Source organism: Quercus lobata, chromosome 7, assembly GCF_001633185.2.
Source record: "Quercus lobata isolate SW786 chromosome 7, ValleyOak3.0 Primary Assembly, whole genome shotgun sequence".
In the NCBI taxonomy this organism is placed as follows: domain Eukaryota; kingdom Viridiplantae; phylum Streptophyta; class Magnoliopsida; order Fagales; family Fagaceae; genus Quercus; species Quercus lobata.
In genome coordinates, this window is record NC_044910.1 from 21,419,581 (window position 1) to 21,432,177 (window position 12,597).

General features: G+C 32.8%; 1 protein-coding gene across 4 annotated transcripts; it reads left to right on the top strand.

The window, feature by feature from the left end:
• Positions 1-223: 223 nt before the first annotated feature.
• On the top strand, positions 224-8,555 carry LOC115953279. 4 transcript variants are annotated; one of them, XR_004083667.1, is made up of 8 exons: positions 224-439; positions 1,176-1,352; positions 1,490-1,686; positions 1,814-1,921; positions 2,075-4,062; positions 4,315-4,390; positions 4,830-4,997; positions 5,345-5,436. XR_004083667.1 is itself a non-coding variant. In XM_031070874.1 (8 exons), the coding sequence occupies exons 2-7, from the start codon at positions 1,253-1,255 to the stop codon at positions 5,501-5,503; spliced, it is 2,628 nt and encodes an 875-aa protein (XP_030926734.1). In that variant the 5' UTR covers positions 228-439; positions 1,176-1,252; the 3' UTR covers positions 5,504-5,531; positions 8,324-8,555. The 4 variants fall into 4 exon arrangements, 3 of the variants coding, with proteins under 3 accessions (XP_030926736.1, XP_030926734.1, XP_030926735.1); XM_031070874.1 differs by lacking the exon at positions 4,830-4,997 and adding an exon at positions 8,324-8,555 and having other exon boundaries at positions 228-439; positions 5,345-5,531; XM_031070875.1 differs by lacking the exons at positions 224-439; positions 4,830-4,997 and adding exons at positions 491-574; positions 8,324-8,555 and having other exon boundaries at positions 5,345-5,531.
• The last annotated feature ends 4,042 nt before the right edge of the window (positions 8,556-12,597 follow it).

Consider the following 12,597-nt stretch of genomic DNA (forward strand, 5'->3'; position numbering starts at 1 on the left):
GTGGCATTTTTAAGTCTAGCTCAGCAACTGATCCACTAGTGTAGTGCATTGAGATTTAAACAGCATCTCGAGTTTTAGAAACTCGAATTGCTATTTTCCTTAATTTTTCCAAACGTTGGTTAACTTACTACATTGTTAACCATTACACAGCTGGTCTGCAAATTTCCCCTTCTAAATAGCTTGGTTTATTTAAAGCAAAAGAAACAGAGAAAGAATAGAGTTAGAAATATTTATTTAATAATTTGAGGTTGGCGAGTTTTAATTAGGCCACCTGGATATCCATTAGCATTAATATTTACAGACAGGAATTGCAAATTAATAGACAGTCATTTTTTGAAGCTTTCGCCCTTCTTCCGTCTGTCGGTCTTCCCTCTGTCACTGTGTCAGTGTCAGTGTCAGTCATTTCTTCTTCTGTGCAATTGTTGGAGAAATTAGAAAGGTACGAACTCTAACCCCTCCAATTTCATTTTATTTCTTCTTCTGTGCAATTGTTTCTTTTCGCTGAAACTGAGAACTAAACTCAACCCCTGAAGTTTTCAAAATCTCTCTCAATATTTTTCCTCTATCGATTGAGGTACTGATGATAAATTAGATTTAGATTTTAGGGTTTAATCTAAGTGCGTATCAATGGCCTTTCAAATTCTCAATTCTATAACATTGAGAACAAATTACAACATAGGCTGAGGGCGAGGCTCCCCTTTTTTGGGTACATTTTTCCTAAAAGGGAACTTTTTTTTTTTTTTATTTTTTTTTAATGTTATTGGAAGAGTTCATTGACCCTAGTATGATCAACCTGCTTCAATTGTTTTTATTTAATTTTTAGTTTAAATTTATAGCATTGTGTTAATTTGGTGGAATATTAATCTGGAAAATTATTAGGCATCCCTCGACTATTATGACATGGTACTCCCTCCTCTCACAGAAATGGTGGGTCCCACCATAAATTTAAGGACTCATTATTATGTGGGAGGCTGTATTCCTAAATAATTAATTTATTAGTCTTAATCTCTTGATGTATTCATGCAAATTGTATTGGGGTATATTATGAGTCATTTTGCGTGCAAAATGGTAGGATATAGAAAGAGTAGTTGCAGCAGCTATACTTAAATCTTTTTAAATAGTTTCCTACCATGTTGATGTTGTTAGAATCTCAATTTTGGTTTCATTGATTTCAGCCCTTCTTCCTCATCAATTTAAGCTCAAAGCTCTTGCACTTGTATGTGGCGTGGGGTCAATAAATTTGTGGTCTCCCATGGACGAAGATTTATCTAATCGTGCTTCAATCCTTCCATGGATTTGGGTCATTGAAGCTCTTGCACGCTTCAAGCAAGTGGACGTTTCTGTTTTGCATGGTATTTGGAATCCAAATCTACCCAAAAAAAAAAAAAAAACTTGTTATAGTAATAGTTTATTTTTTGGATTATCTTTTTAATCAATCTTTTAGCCAAAGGTTGCGGTTTTGGGATATTACATGATTTCTTTGTTTCAGATTTGATTGAATTGGTTCCAGAATTACCTGATGATTTGGGGAAAAACATGAGGGAAATGTTAGCTTTGAGATGTTTGGAGTGTTTATTTGATCCCTCTAATGGAGTCAGAAATGGTGATTGTTCTACCCTGGATTCAAAAGTTGGGCTTGATTTTTCAAAAAGCTGTGAAGATGTTCTCCAACACATATTGCATGAGGTATTTAAATAAAAAAAATCTAATTTCAACACTTCATTTGTATGTAATATCGTGTGTATTTTATCATCTGCTTCTAAATTTTAGGAGCTTGGATTTCCATTTTGATGTTGAACATTTCTTTTGTTAGACATCATTATCAGATCTTAAAATTGCTGGACCTGAGCTCCTAAAATGGGATGTTCACCCCTTTATTATTCATAAAAGAGCTGGAATGCCTAAGCTTGCCTTACAACAGGTAAAGGGAGATTTTTTTTTCCCCTGTTTCTCTCTGATGACCTTTTCTTTGTTTAATCTATTATCATTCATTATTATCTGAAAATTTATTTATAAAAAAAAAAAAAAAATCTATTGTCATTCATTATTTGGTTTTGTGTTTCTTTATCAACAGCTGAAAGATTCAATTCTTGAAGGTATTCATCCATATGCTGATTCCTTGAAGGAAAGGAGTGGATTGACATTGACAAGTGCAGGTGATGGAATTCCTGTGAATAATGGTAATCACAATGCACTTACACATAGAGTTAATGGGAGCTGCTTTGATACTCAACACATGGGAGCAAAAGGGAACTTGATACCAACAATGCTTGAGAATGGGAATCAGCTATTGAAAAAAGATCCTTGTAATAGGAATTTATTACCTTCCAAGAGGGGAAGAAATAGGTCTGCTACTGAAAATATGGTTGGCGACTTCCATGAGAACCAAAATACATTAAATGATGGTTACATACTCCACATAAATGCCAAAAAGCAGAAGCAATGTCCCTCTTCTTCAATTCAGTCCATAGAAGAGAACCTAGTCCCTCTACATGGAACAGAACCGTTAGAAGATTCTTCTGCAAGAGTCATGCCAGTTTCTGAAAGAGAAGATTGTGATTTGGCAAAAGATCAGATAGGAACTCTGAAAGAAGGCAGGGTTCTAGAGGATGGTCATGATGAGCATACTGTCTCGGTGAGATGTGGCCACATCAGTGATGATGAATTCCATCATAATCAGTCAGAGACTTCTGATAATGCCACAATGATATGTCAAGATCCTTCTGCAGATGAACCTTGTAAAAATATCACTGTCAACAAAGACATAGATGATAGTGAGCACTGTGTTGACCCAAGACCATTAATTGGTCCCTATAGTGCAACCATGATGGTTCAAGACATGTCTGTTGAAGACAAAGATGATAGTGAGCATTGTGCTGAACCTAGAACATCAAGTGGTCCTCTCCTGAGCAAGACTCTAGAAGATGAATTCCATCATAATCAGTCAGGGACTCTTGATAGTGCCACAATAATGCTTCAAGATCCATCTGCAGATAAACCTTTCCAACATATCTCTGTCAACAAAGACAAAAATGATGGTGAGCATTGTGTTGAACCAAGACCATTTACTGGTTCTCTCCCTCCTTGTAGTGCCAGTGTGATGGTTCAGGGCATGTCTGAAGTTAAACATAGTCAAAAGATCTCTGTTGATGAAATCAAAGATGATAGTGACAATCGTGCTGAACCTAGAACATCAAGCGTTCCTCTCTTGAACAAGACTCTAGAAAATGAATCCCAATGTAATTGCGGACATGATTTTCAACTAAAAGCACCATATGCTGCATCACTGGATGGATTCCAGCAGAAGATTATCACTAATGAAGCTGAAGAGGTTATGGATCATTGTTGTGAAGCAGAGACATCAAACGTCAGCGATGAGTGTCACAAATATAAAATTGATGTCCCCAAGAAAAAACTTGAATTCTTGAGCTCCCAGTGCAAGTATAGTCATGATTCCTTAGCATCAGCTAGTTGTACAGAGCATAACTTTTGTGTGAGGTGTAATGAAGGTGGTCAATTGTTAGTATGTAACACCAGGAATTGCCCATTGGTGGTTCATGAGAACTGTTTGGGTTTCTCATCCAGATTTGACAACAATGGAAACTTTTACTGCCCCTTCTGTGTATATTCTCTTGCTATGTCAGAGTACCTTGAAGCTAAGAAAAAGGCCTCCTTGGCAGAGACAGAACTAAACAAGTTTATTCATATGGATTTGAAGCATCGGCGAAAAGAACTCATGCAACAAGCAGAACCTTCTGCATCATGTGATAATGTCAATGCAACACTAAGAGAGGAAGAGGCAACTGTAACTACTGGGACACTAAATGAATTCACTAACCAAGGACAAGCTCACCATGAGGAAAACACAGATGTTACTCCTGTCAATCAAAGACAAGCAGAAGAAGGATTTCATCAGGAAGTTTCAGGGCAACAGATTGCTGATCCACCACGGGAACCTGTTTGGGCACTTAATATTGATGGTGAAGGAACTTCTGGAGATGAAACTAATAAGTCTATCATTTTTAATTATTCAATAAGATTACGAAGGCGGGAGAGTTATCAGTAAGTTGTTCATGTATCAAGTCCTTTTAATGCAATTATCATCTTCCCTTCATGTCATTCTAGGTGTTAGGTATTTCTACCTTGCATAGCCAGTTAGAAATTTGTAATGTTCTCTGGTAACCATATTTGGTCTTGGAATCATGTTTTCTTACCCCATGCACTCTAGTTATGAGTGGCAGTTTAGGTTTGCATTGCATTGATTGTCCTTCATTGATAATGACTTTTTTTTTTTTTAATTTTTATAATTTGTAGTACATACCCAGTACTTCCTCCTCTGCGAAGGCGAAAAAGGGTTCCATGGACTGCCGAGGAGGAAGAGAGACTAAAGGTTTTTGTTTTACCTTTTGAATGCATCACTTCATATTGACAAGTAGTTTAAAAGTCCATAGTTTTACTTATCACATTTGTATGTAGTCATTGTTAGTTTAAGTGTATTCAAGTTCATATTTAAGACTGGGTCTCAAAATTTTATATTTTCTCTTTCAGAATTTCCAAAAAAGAAAAAAAAATTATAGTTTTTGTATGTACTTTACATGCATTTGATGAAGAATGAGAGTTGCTAGCAGTCGGCATGATAAGTTGTATACTTGTGGCTCTCATTTAGGACTAATGGCCAGTGTTTCATTGATTAGATATACAACAACAGGTCTTATATTCTTAATTTTTGTTTTTCCACTAAGAAGCACTGGTACTTCAAACATCAATTCAATACAGAAACTCTCAGATCTGGGGGGATAATTTTTTTTGATGACATGCAACCTCACCAGGGCAGGGCCGTTTGGACCCACCTCTAGGGAGTAAACCACTATTGCACAACCCCACCCACTTGAACCGTTTATCAGGTAATCCAGGGGAACTCCTAGTGGGGATTGAACTTGGATGTCTGGGTCTACAATTTATCCCAAGACTCCAACCGCTAGGCCACACCCTGACAGGTATGGGGGGAATACTTAACTTTGCTGCTCTTTCTCCCTCAATCTCACTTCTCTCTATGAAACTAATAATGTCTTAATTAGTTTTATTATTCAAACATGTTTTACGTCCTTTAGGATTTGTTGTCTATGTTTTATACTAAAATTTAGCATAATATGAGTTTAAGAATATTTATTTATGTAAATCATTGATTAAAGTACTCTTGTATCATATTTTAATTTTCAAGAATTAACATGTCTGCTGTGTTCATCTCAGATTATATATATATCATGTATCTATATCATTGCTTTTAGGAGGTTGCATATGTCTTAAGTTCTTATGTTGATTTTTTTTTCCTTGCCTATTTTAGGAGGGAGTGCAGAAACTTACAAACCCCAACGACAGTAATATCCCATGGAAGAACATTTTGGAATTTGGTGGTGATGTGTTCCGACCAGATCGTACAACAATAGACCTAAAGGACAAATGGAGGAACATGTGCAAAAGAAGCCCCAAGTCAAAACAGTAGTTTGTAATATATAGACGGATTATATATGGTAAGAGTTACATATGTGTTTCATTCAGTTCAAGTTTTTAAAAACCTTTTTTTAAAATTTGGCATAAAAAACAGTATGAATAAAGCGTAAATAGAAATACTTACAGGTATAGAAGTATATAGTGAATTTGTGTGAAAATTTTGGGGCTAAAAGAACATCTGTATGTTAATCATTTCTTTTATTATATTCAAATTTAGTAGCTTACGTATGTTATTTGTATGTTCTCATATGATGTTACCAACAGCCAACTAAATATTAATATATTTACTTAGTTTTCAATTTTTTGTTGTATTTCAAACGACCCTTCCTTCTCCCACAGGAATGGGTAGGAGGATAAGGTCACGGGTTCGATAGATTTGATTTTTGTTTTTTTAAACCTAGTAATAATAATATACATGCATACATACATGGGACGTTGAGATTCGGTCATTCAAATAATAATAAAAAATCAAGTAAATCAAATAAAAATTCAAGAGTTTTTTTTTTTGACAGTAAAATTTAAGATTATTAATTTTAGTATGAAAATGTTTTTTTTTTGATGATGTGGAACCTCACCAAGGCAGGAATAATAGTATGAAAATGCTGACATTTAATATAAATAGCTAAACATTTAAATATATATATATATATATATAAAATTTTTTTTATAATTTTATTGTTTTATATAATAATACACCTTAGCACAATAAACAATTTTAGTGCCAATAAGAGTATCAAAGTTTAGTCAGATTGAAGTAGTTTTGTACGAGTATAATTATGGAAAAGTTTAATATGTATTTTACGCTTTAATTTTTTATTTATCTTTTTAAAAGTGTGTTTTCAGAGCATTTTTATTTCAGACAGTAAATTAGAGTTCTTTTATTAAAAAAAAAGCACATGTAGCATACCTTATATTTCGAGTGTTTTACTAACTATGATCAAAACAAAGTGCTTTGTCCTGGTCAGCTTGCATATTGATATAGGGATATATTTTGCCCTTTTTGATCTGCCTTGATATCTCACTTTGACCCAATGATTTTATTTTATTTTATTTTATTTTTTTCTTTCATGAATCACTTTGATCCAATGACTTGTAGTTATTACGATTGCCTCTGGTGGTCAAAGTTTAAATAAGATCAATCTTATCTTGAAATATTTTAATAAGGTTTTTAATTTTGATAATATTTGCCAGGATAACTGTATATACTTTATTAAAAGAAAACTGTAATTACTTATTGATCATAATTCCTATGGATGATGTAAATACAGTTTACTTTTGATAAAGTAAGAGAAAACTTACTTATTGATCATAATTCCTAGAAAAGTGATACATCCACAACATTTTTACAACAAATCATAAGTGGTAGGTTGTTATTGGTTTTAATTTATACCTATCACTAAAATTACTTTTTTGCTTACTAATTACAACTTGTAACAACCTGTCACTAATGGGTGATGTGTACTAATAAAAAAAAAAAAATCCTATGGATGATTTGATTATTTTTTATGGAGGGACCTAAGGGCCCATTTGGTTGGGGTGATTATTGTGGGGATGGGAAATGAGGGAGAGAAAGGTGGGGAGAAAATGTTATGGGATAGTGTTTGGTTGAGGGGGGGAAATGGTAGAGAAAATGGTGAGGAGAAGAGGGGGCTTGATTGGAAATTACCCGCCTATTCCCTTCGCCTCCCACTTGTGTTTAATGTTGGGTTTTTTTTTTTTCCAAATTTAACGTTTAGTTTATCTATTTATTTATTTTTATTAATATACATTGATAGCATTTTTTTTTCTTTTGAATTTTATATATATTAATTTAATATGCTATCAATGAAGTGTTTACTGTTTTAAATGATTTTCATTGTCTGTTAGAGTTTTCTTATTCGTATATTTATAGAGGCTCAATAGATTTTTACTATTTAGCATACAATCTGAAAGCATGGATTCAGCCAAAGGTCTTGTAGCTGAATTAACACCTCCTCATGCACGAAGTGCTTGGAGGTCTAGGGGGGAAAGGGTTTAAGCTGCGGGGATAACAGCATTTTGTAATTATTTTTCAAAAAAATAAAAATAAAAGCATGGATTCATGTTGAGGGTGTCCCTTAAAATTGAAATCATTTGTTGATGAAAATAGGAACCAGTTAACAACCATGGAATATATTATGATTAATATTATTGAGCTGGGGTTTGGAACCTCAAATAAAACCCAAATACACATGCTATCTAGCTCAATTGGTATGGTGGACTGGGATCCCAGTCTGTCTAGGGGCAATTTTTTCTAGATTCAGAATCTGTACAGGGGACTGCCAATTGTTGGTACATGTTAAGGCTTGGGAACGGTTTTTCTGTTTTTGGAAAACTACAGGAACGATAGATTAGCTGGTCTTAAGTTTTTAATTGCTGGTCTCTTATGGATTGGTTCTGATAAAAAACTAGGACATAGAGCAGTTTGCAATTACTAGCAAAATGTTGAGCTTTTACAGAATATTAGTTGTGTGCCAGTCATTGTGGATAAATTTTTGGGAATTAAACCATGAATAATGAAATTCAATTATATATTTATAAGAATATGAATAACATTTTCTTTATGAGATTCGTTCTGGTTTTTTTGATTGGAATTTACTTTATGTCTTAAGACCTATGTTGCTAGGGATTTTTCACATGTGTTATGTTTTGGAATTCTCACAAAGAGTTCCTTTAGGTTTAGTGGTAAAAAGATCTGGTGGGGTGATTCTCTTATTGCTGTTTTGTTTAACACTATTATCCCAGTGGCTGTTAAGTTCATCTAAATAATGTATTTCTTCACAATTTTTGACAGCTGTACAGGTGGTCAACTTGAAGAGGGAGGGAGAAAGTTCTTTTTGATTCTTGACCTCAGAGATCACACTGCTAGGTTTTTATTTTTTTATTTTGTTATCTGGATTCTGGGTGCTAAAAGTGACAATCACTTGTCACTTGCCCTTTGCGTGAGTTGAATAGGGATTTTGCATCTCTTGTCATCATCATTCTCAATACAAAGGAAAATATATAGAATTCGTTTTATATTTGCTTCTTGCCGTTTCTTTCTCCCACAGATTGAGGCAGATGCACATTTAACTTGTCTTGATAGTTCAACTTTTACTGAGAACAAAAGCTACCATGTATATATAATGTATATATAATGAGAAGTGTCATGTCTGCAACATTTTCTTAATATTCTTACAATAAATCTTAAGCGGTAGGTTATTACAGGTTGTTATTGATAGGGCAAAAAAGTAATTTTAGTAACAAATTCAAATTAGAACCAATAACGACTAACCAACTATGATTTGTTGTGAAAATGCTGTAAAAATATTATAAACATATCACTTTTCATCTATAATATTAATAACACGTTATCCTGTTTGGTTTTCAACATTTTGCATACTTAAATACCCCCACACAAATTCTTTAACTCTTTAAAATACTCTTATCTTTTAGTTAAATAATTTTAAATTAAAAAACACAAACTAGTTAAAATAGTAATTTACTATTCCTAAGTTTTAGGTTTTTTTCTTTAACTTTTCCATTTAGCCTAAAAGGACACAATATCTATTTGTTTTTAAAACATTATTTTATGTTACCTTACTTTTTTATTTAAAAAAAAAAAAATACAAAAGATTATTTATTTATCATTTTTTTACATTATAACACTAAACCAAAATAAATAAACAAATAAAAAAGAGCATTATTACACACGCAAAGCACGTGTGATAAGTTTAGTATATAATAATAGTTTGATTGAAAAGGAAGAAAGATATTGAATGAACTAAAAGGGATTTTTTTAAGAATGTTTGATTCATTCTCAGTTTGGGAGTTTAAGAAGAAAGAATGGAAATGTTAAAATGGAATTCTTCTATTCCTTCCCCTTTTAAGCATTTCTCACTAAAGTGGGAGGAACATTATGTTTGGGTGCAAGATAAAAAGTGGTGGGGGGACAGTAAACATATGAAGGATGAAAAAAAAAAAAAAAAAGAGGAAAGAAGGTATTCTTGTTTGTCATATGTTTGGTAGAAGGAGAGAATCATGTTTACAAGGATGAAAATAGGAGGTATGGAAAATATAAGAAAAAATGAAAAGAAGAAGAAGAGGAAATAAGATATTCTTGCTTGTCATGTGTTTGGTACAAAGGAGAGAAAATTTTAATTATTAGATGACATCATATAAAAGTAAACGTATCATATTTATTATTTTATTTTGTTTTCTTTATCCATCGATTTTATATGAGAATAAAAATTGGATAAATTGAAATACTTAACATTATACCTTATAAATACACTTAAGAGATATAGATTAAACTGCAAATTTGCCAACTTATCTTAGCTGGGGACTATTGATCCCAAACCCAATTCCAATTTTTTTGGAGAGATTTTGTGGGTTTGGGGAGAAAATACTCTTCCAACCCTTTTTCTTTGTGCTGCATTTTCCTCTTTACCAAATAGAGGAAAGCTGTAATTACCCCACCATTCTCTCCTCAAGTTTCCCATATCTCACTTTCGACTCCAACAGAGAATATGAGAGGATCTGAATTTTGACAACTGACAAAGTAATAAACACATAAGAATTCTTGCTTATTCACCAATAGTCACATGGCGTAACATCTTATAACATAGAAAAAATAAATGGATAATAACACTTGTTTTTGGTTAAGTAAAATGATTATCAACACACAAAGGTCAACTTCATGGTTCTCTCATTTGACTCTGTTTCATTGATTGGGTTTTACTTGAAGTTTTTCCATCTCTGGTTGGGAGTATCGTTGATGCTGACTGAGTTATGAGCTGAAAATTTTCTAGTAAACTTACACCCATAATGTATTTATGATGAGATACGTCCATCACAGCCCTAGAGTAGAATTCTTTAGAGTCTCAAATTCAAATACTTTATATTCATAAAATATGGTTTGCAATCATGCTGTTTTGTATGTCATGCAACTTGGCCCATGTTAAAAATCTCTTAGCTATTGTAATCTCCTTGTTAACGTGTTTCACAAAGAGAAATAGAAAGTTCAACTTTAAAACCACAATTACAAGATTAGCAAATTGCAAAATTCTTGCAAAGTTATCATCCTCTTTATTGCGACGATTACGTAACCATTAATCGTGATTATCTCATGTCACAACCCTCGTTTATAAATGAGATGATATTGCGATTTGCAGCACTTATTGGTAAGAATGTGCTTCCATTGAGAGAGAGAGAGAGAGAGCATGGGATAAAGGTGAAGGAGACAGTCCCGGGAATCAGGTTATGAATGGCAGGAAAACATGTGAAATAAAGCTCGTGAAAATGAAAAATGTTTGTGAGGTGCATCTTCACCCTTCTTCTCTCTCCCTCTCTTTCTCTCTCTCTCTAAGTAAAAATTGAGCTCTTTAGATTTATGGAGAGCCAACGCTTATAGAATCCAAGGAAGAGATAGTGGGACTACATTCAAAGCATTCATCACTTGACTCAAAAAAGCAGTCTTGCCAAAAATTCCACTCACCACCTCAACATTTAATGCAATCTAACTAGTATTCAGTATTCGCTCACACTCACTACTTGTTCAATTGATACTTCGGCATGACTCCAGTGGCATCTCTGAGGATAAGAATATGAAAAACTATTAGAAAATTGAAGTTTTTGACACAGTTTGTAATTTGTCATAGTATCAAAGTAAGAGAATCATTATTCATTAGAAAATTGTGTGTTTTTCTCTTTTGAATTTTTAAAAGATATATTTATATACAAGATTGTTAGAAGTTGCACAATTTGGGTCATTATTTTAAATTATATTATTGGAGTTCAACTCAGTCTCTTGTCTCATTCAAGGATGTTCAAATTTATTCTCACGTAGTCATAAATATTTATATGTTTTTGGTTTCGTAGATATACTCAAAAAGTATAAATTTACAAGCGTTCCATTGACTCATGCTCATTAGAGCATAAACGATAAATCAAATGAAGTATATATTCTTGTCAAAAAAAAAAAAAAAAAAATGAAGTACATATTCTGTGAGAGAGAGCTACACTTTTTAGCCCACTTTAGTTGTGAACATCATGGCAAGGAAACATAGAATCGGTTTAAAACTACAAGGTTTCTAACAATTTTTTTTTTCTAGGTAACCTCCATCTCATATCGAGTATGTTTGTAGGGTAGAGTACCTCGCTTGTAATTCCTTTTTATTTATAGTCATTGAAGCATAGCAAAAAGAAAAAGACCCCCTTTTTTCAATTACAAAAATAAAATGGTTATCCATTGAATATTGTAACAACTCAAGAAAGTTTGAATTGGTAACTAGTACTCCTACAAGGCTACTACATTTTTGTTATTATATCTAAGACATGGGATCACAAATATGGAGTGGCATTATGAAATCTAGGAATTTCCAACAAGGAGTGATCATAGATTGGGTTGGGTTAGATTTGATGATTTTTTCAACTCAACCTAAGTTTGTCAAATTGAGAAATTCCCAACTCAACCCATTACATACATAGAAACTAACCCAACCCAACTCAACCCACATGGATCAGGTTGAGTTGAATCAACTCAGAAGGTTGTGTTTATATGTTTCAAGCATTGTAAAAAGATTGAATTTTTATTAATTTTTTAATAAACTATTACAAATAACATAATATGCTAAAATTATAGTGCAGATTTACAAATTCATGAAAACTAATTCTTAAACACAAAAATAAATCAAACTAAAAAATTAAAAAAATGATAATTAAATAAACTTATATTTATGATGGATCAGATTGAGTGTTAAAAAAACTATCAATTTGAATCCAACCAATCCGAAACTCAAAATAAAGTTCCAACTCAATTCACTAATCTATGAAAACCAATCCAAGATGTTGGATTGGGTCGGTCTTTTTGGGGTGATAGGTTGGATACGCACCACTACTAATTAACTAGTACAAAGGTGTTAAGAGTGTTAATTTGATATTTGTTACCTGGTCCATCTTAAAAGCATCAAATCTTAAGGCAGAAAAAGGCAAAAGACTTTCTTGTTTGATATACTTTAATTCAAGGAAGGTATCCATTTTTATTTTTTATTATTATTTTTATAATGCTAAATAAAGAAGTTACTGATT

Coding starts and splice junctions, on each gene's coding strand:
- LOC115953279 (XM_031070874.1), top strand. CDS start 1,253: ATGGACGAAGATTTATCTAATCGTGCTTCAATCCTTCCATGGATTTGG. Junction 4,063..4,314: donor CGAAGGCGGGAGAGTTATCA/GTAAGTTGTTCA, acceptor TATAATTTGTAG/TACATACCCAGTACTTCCTC. Junction 4,391..5,344: donor AGGAGGAAGAGAGACTAAAG/GTTTTTGTTTTA, acceptor TGCCTATTTTAG/GAGGGAGTGCAGAAACTTAC.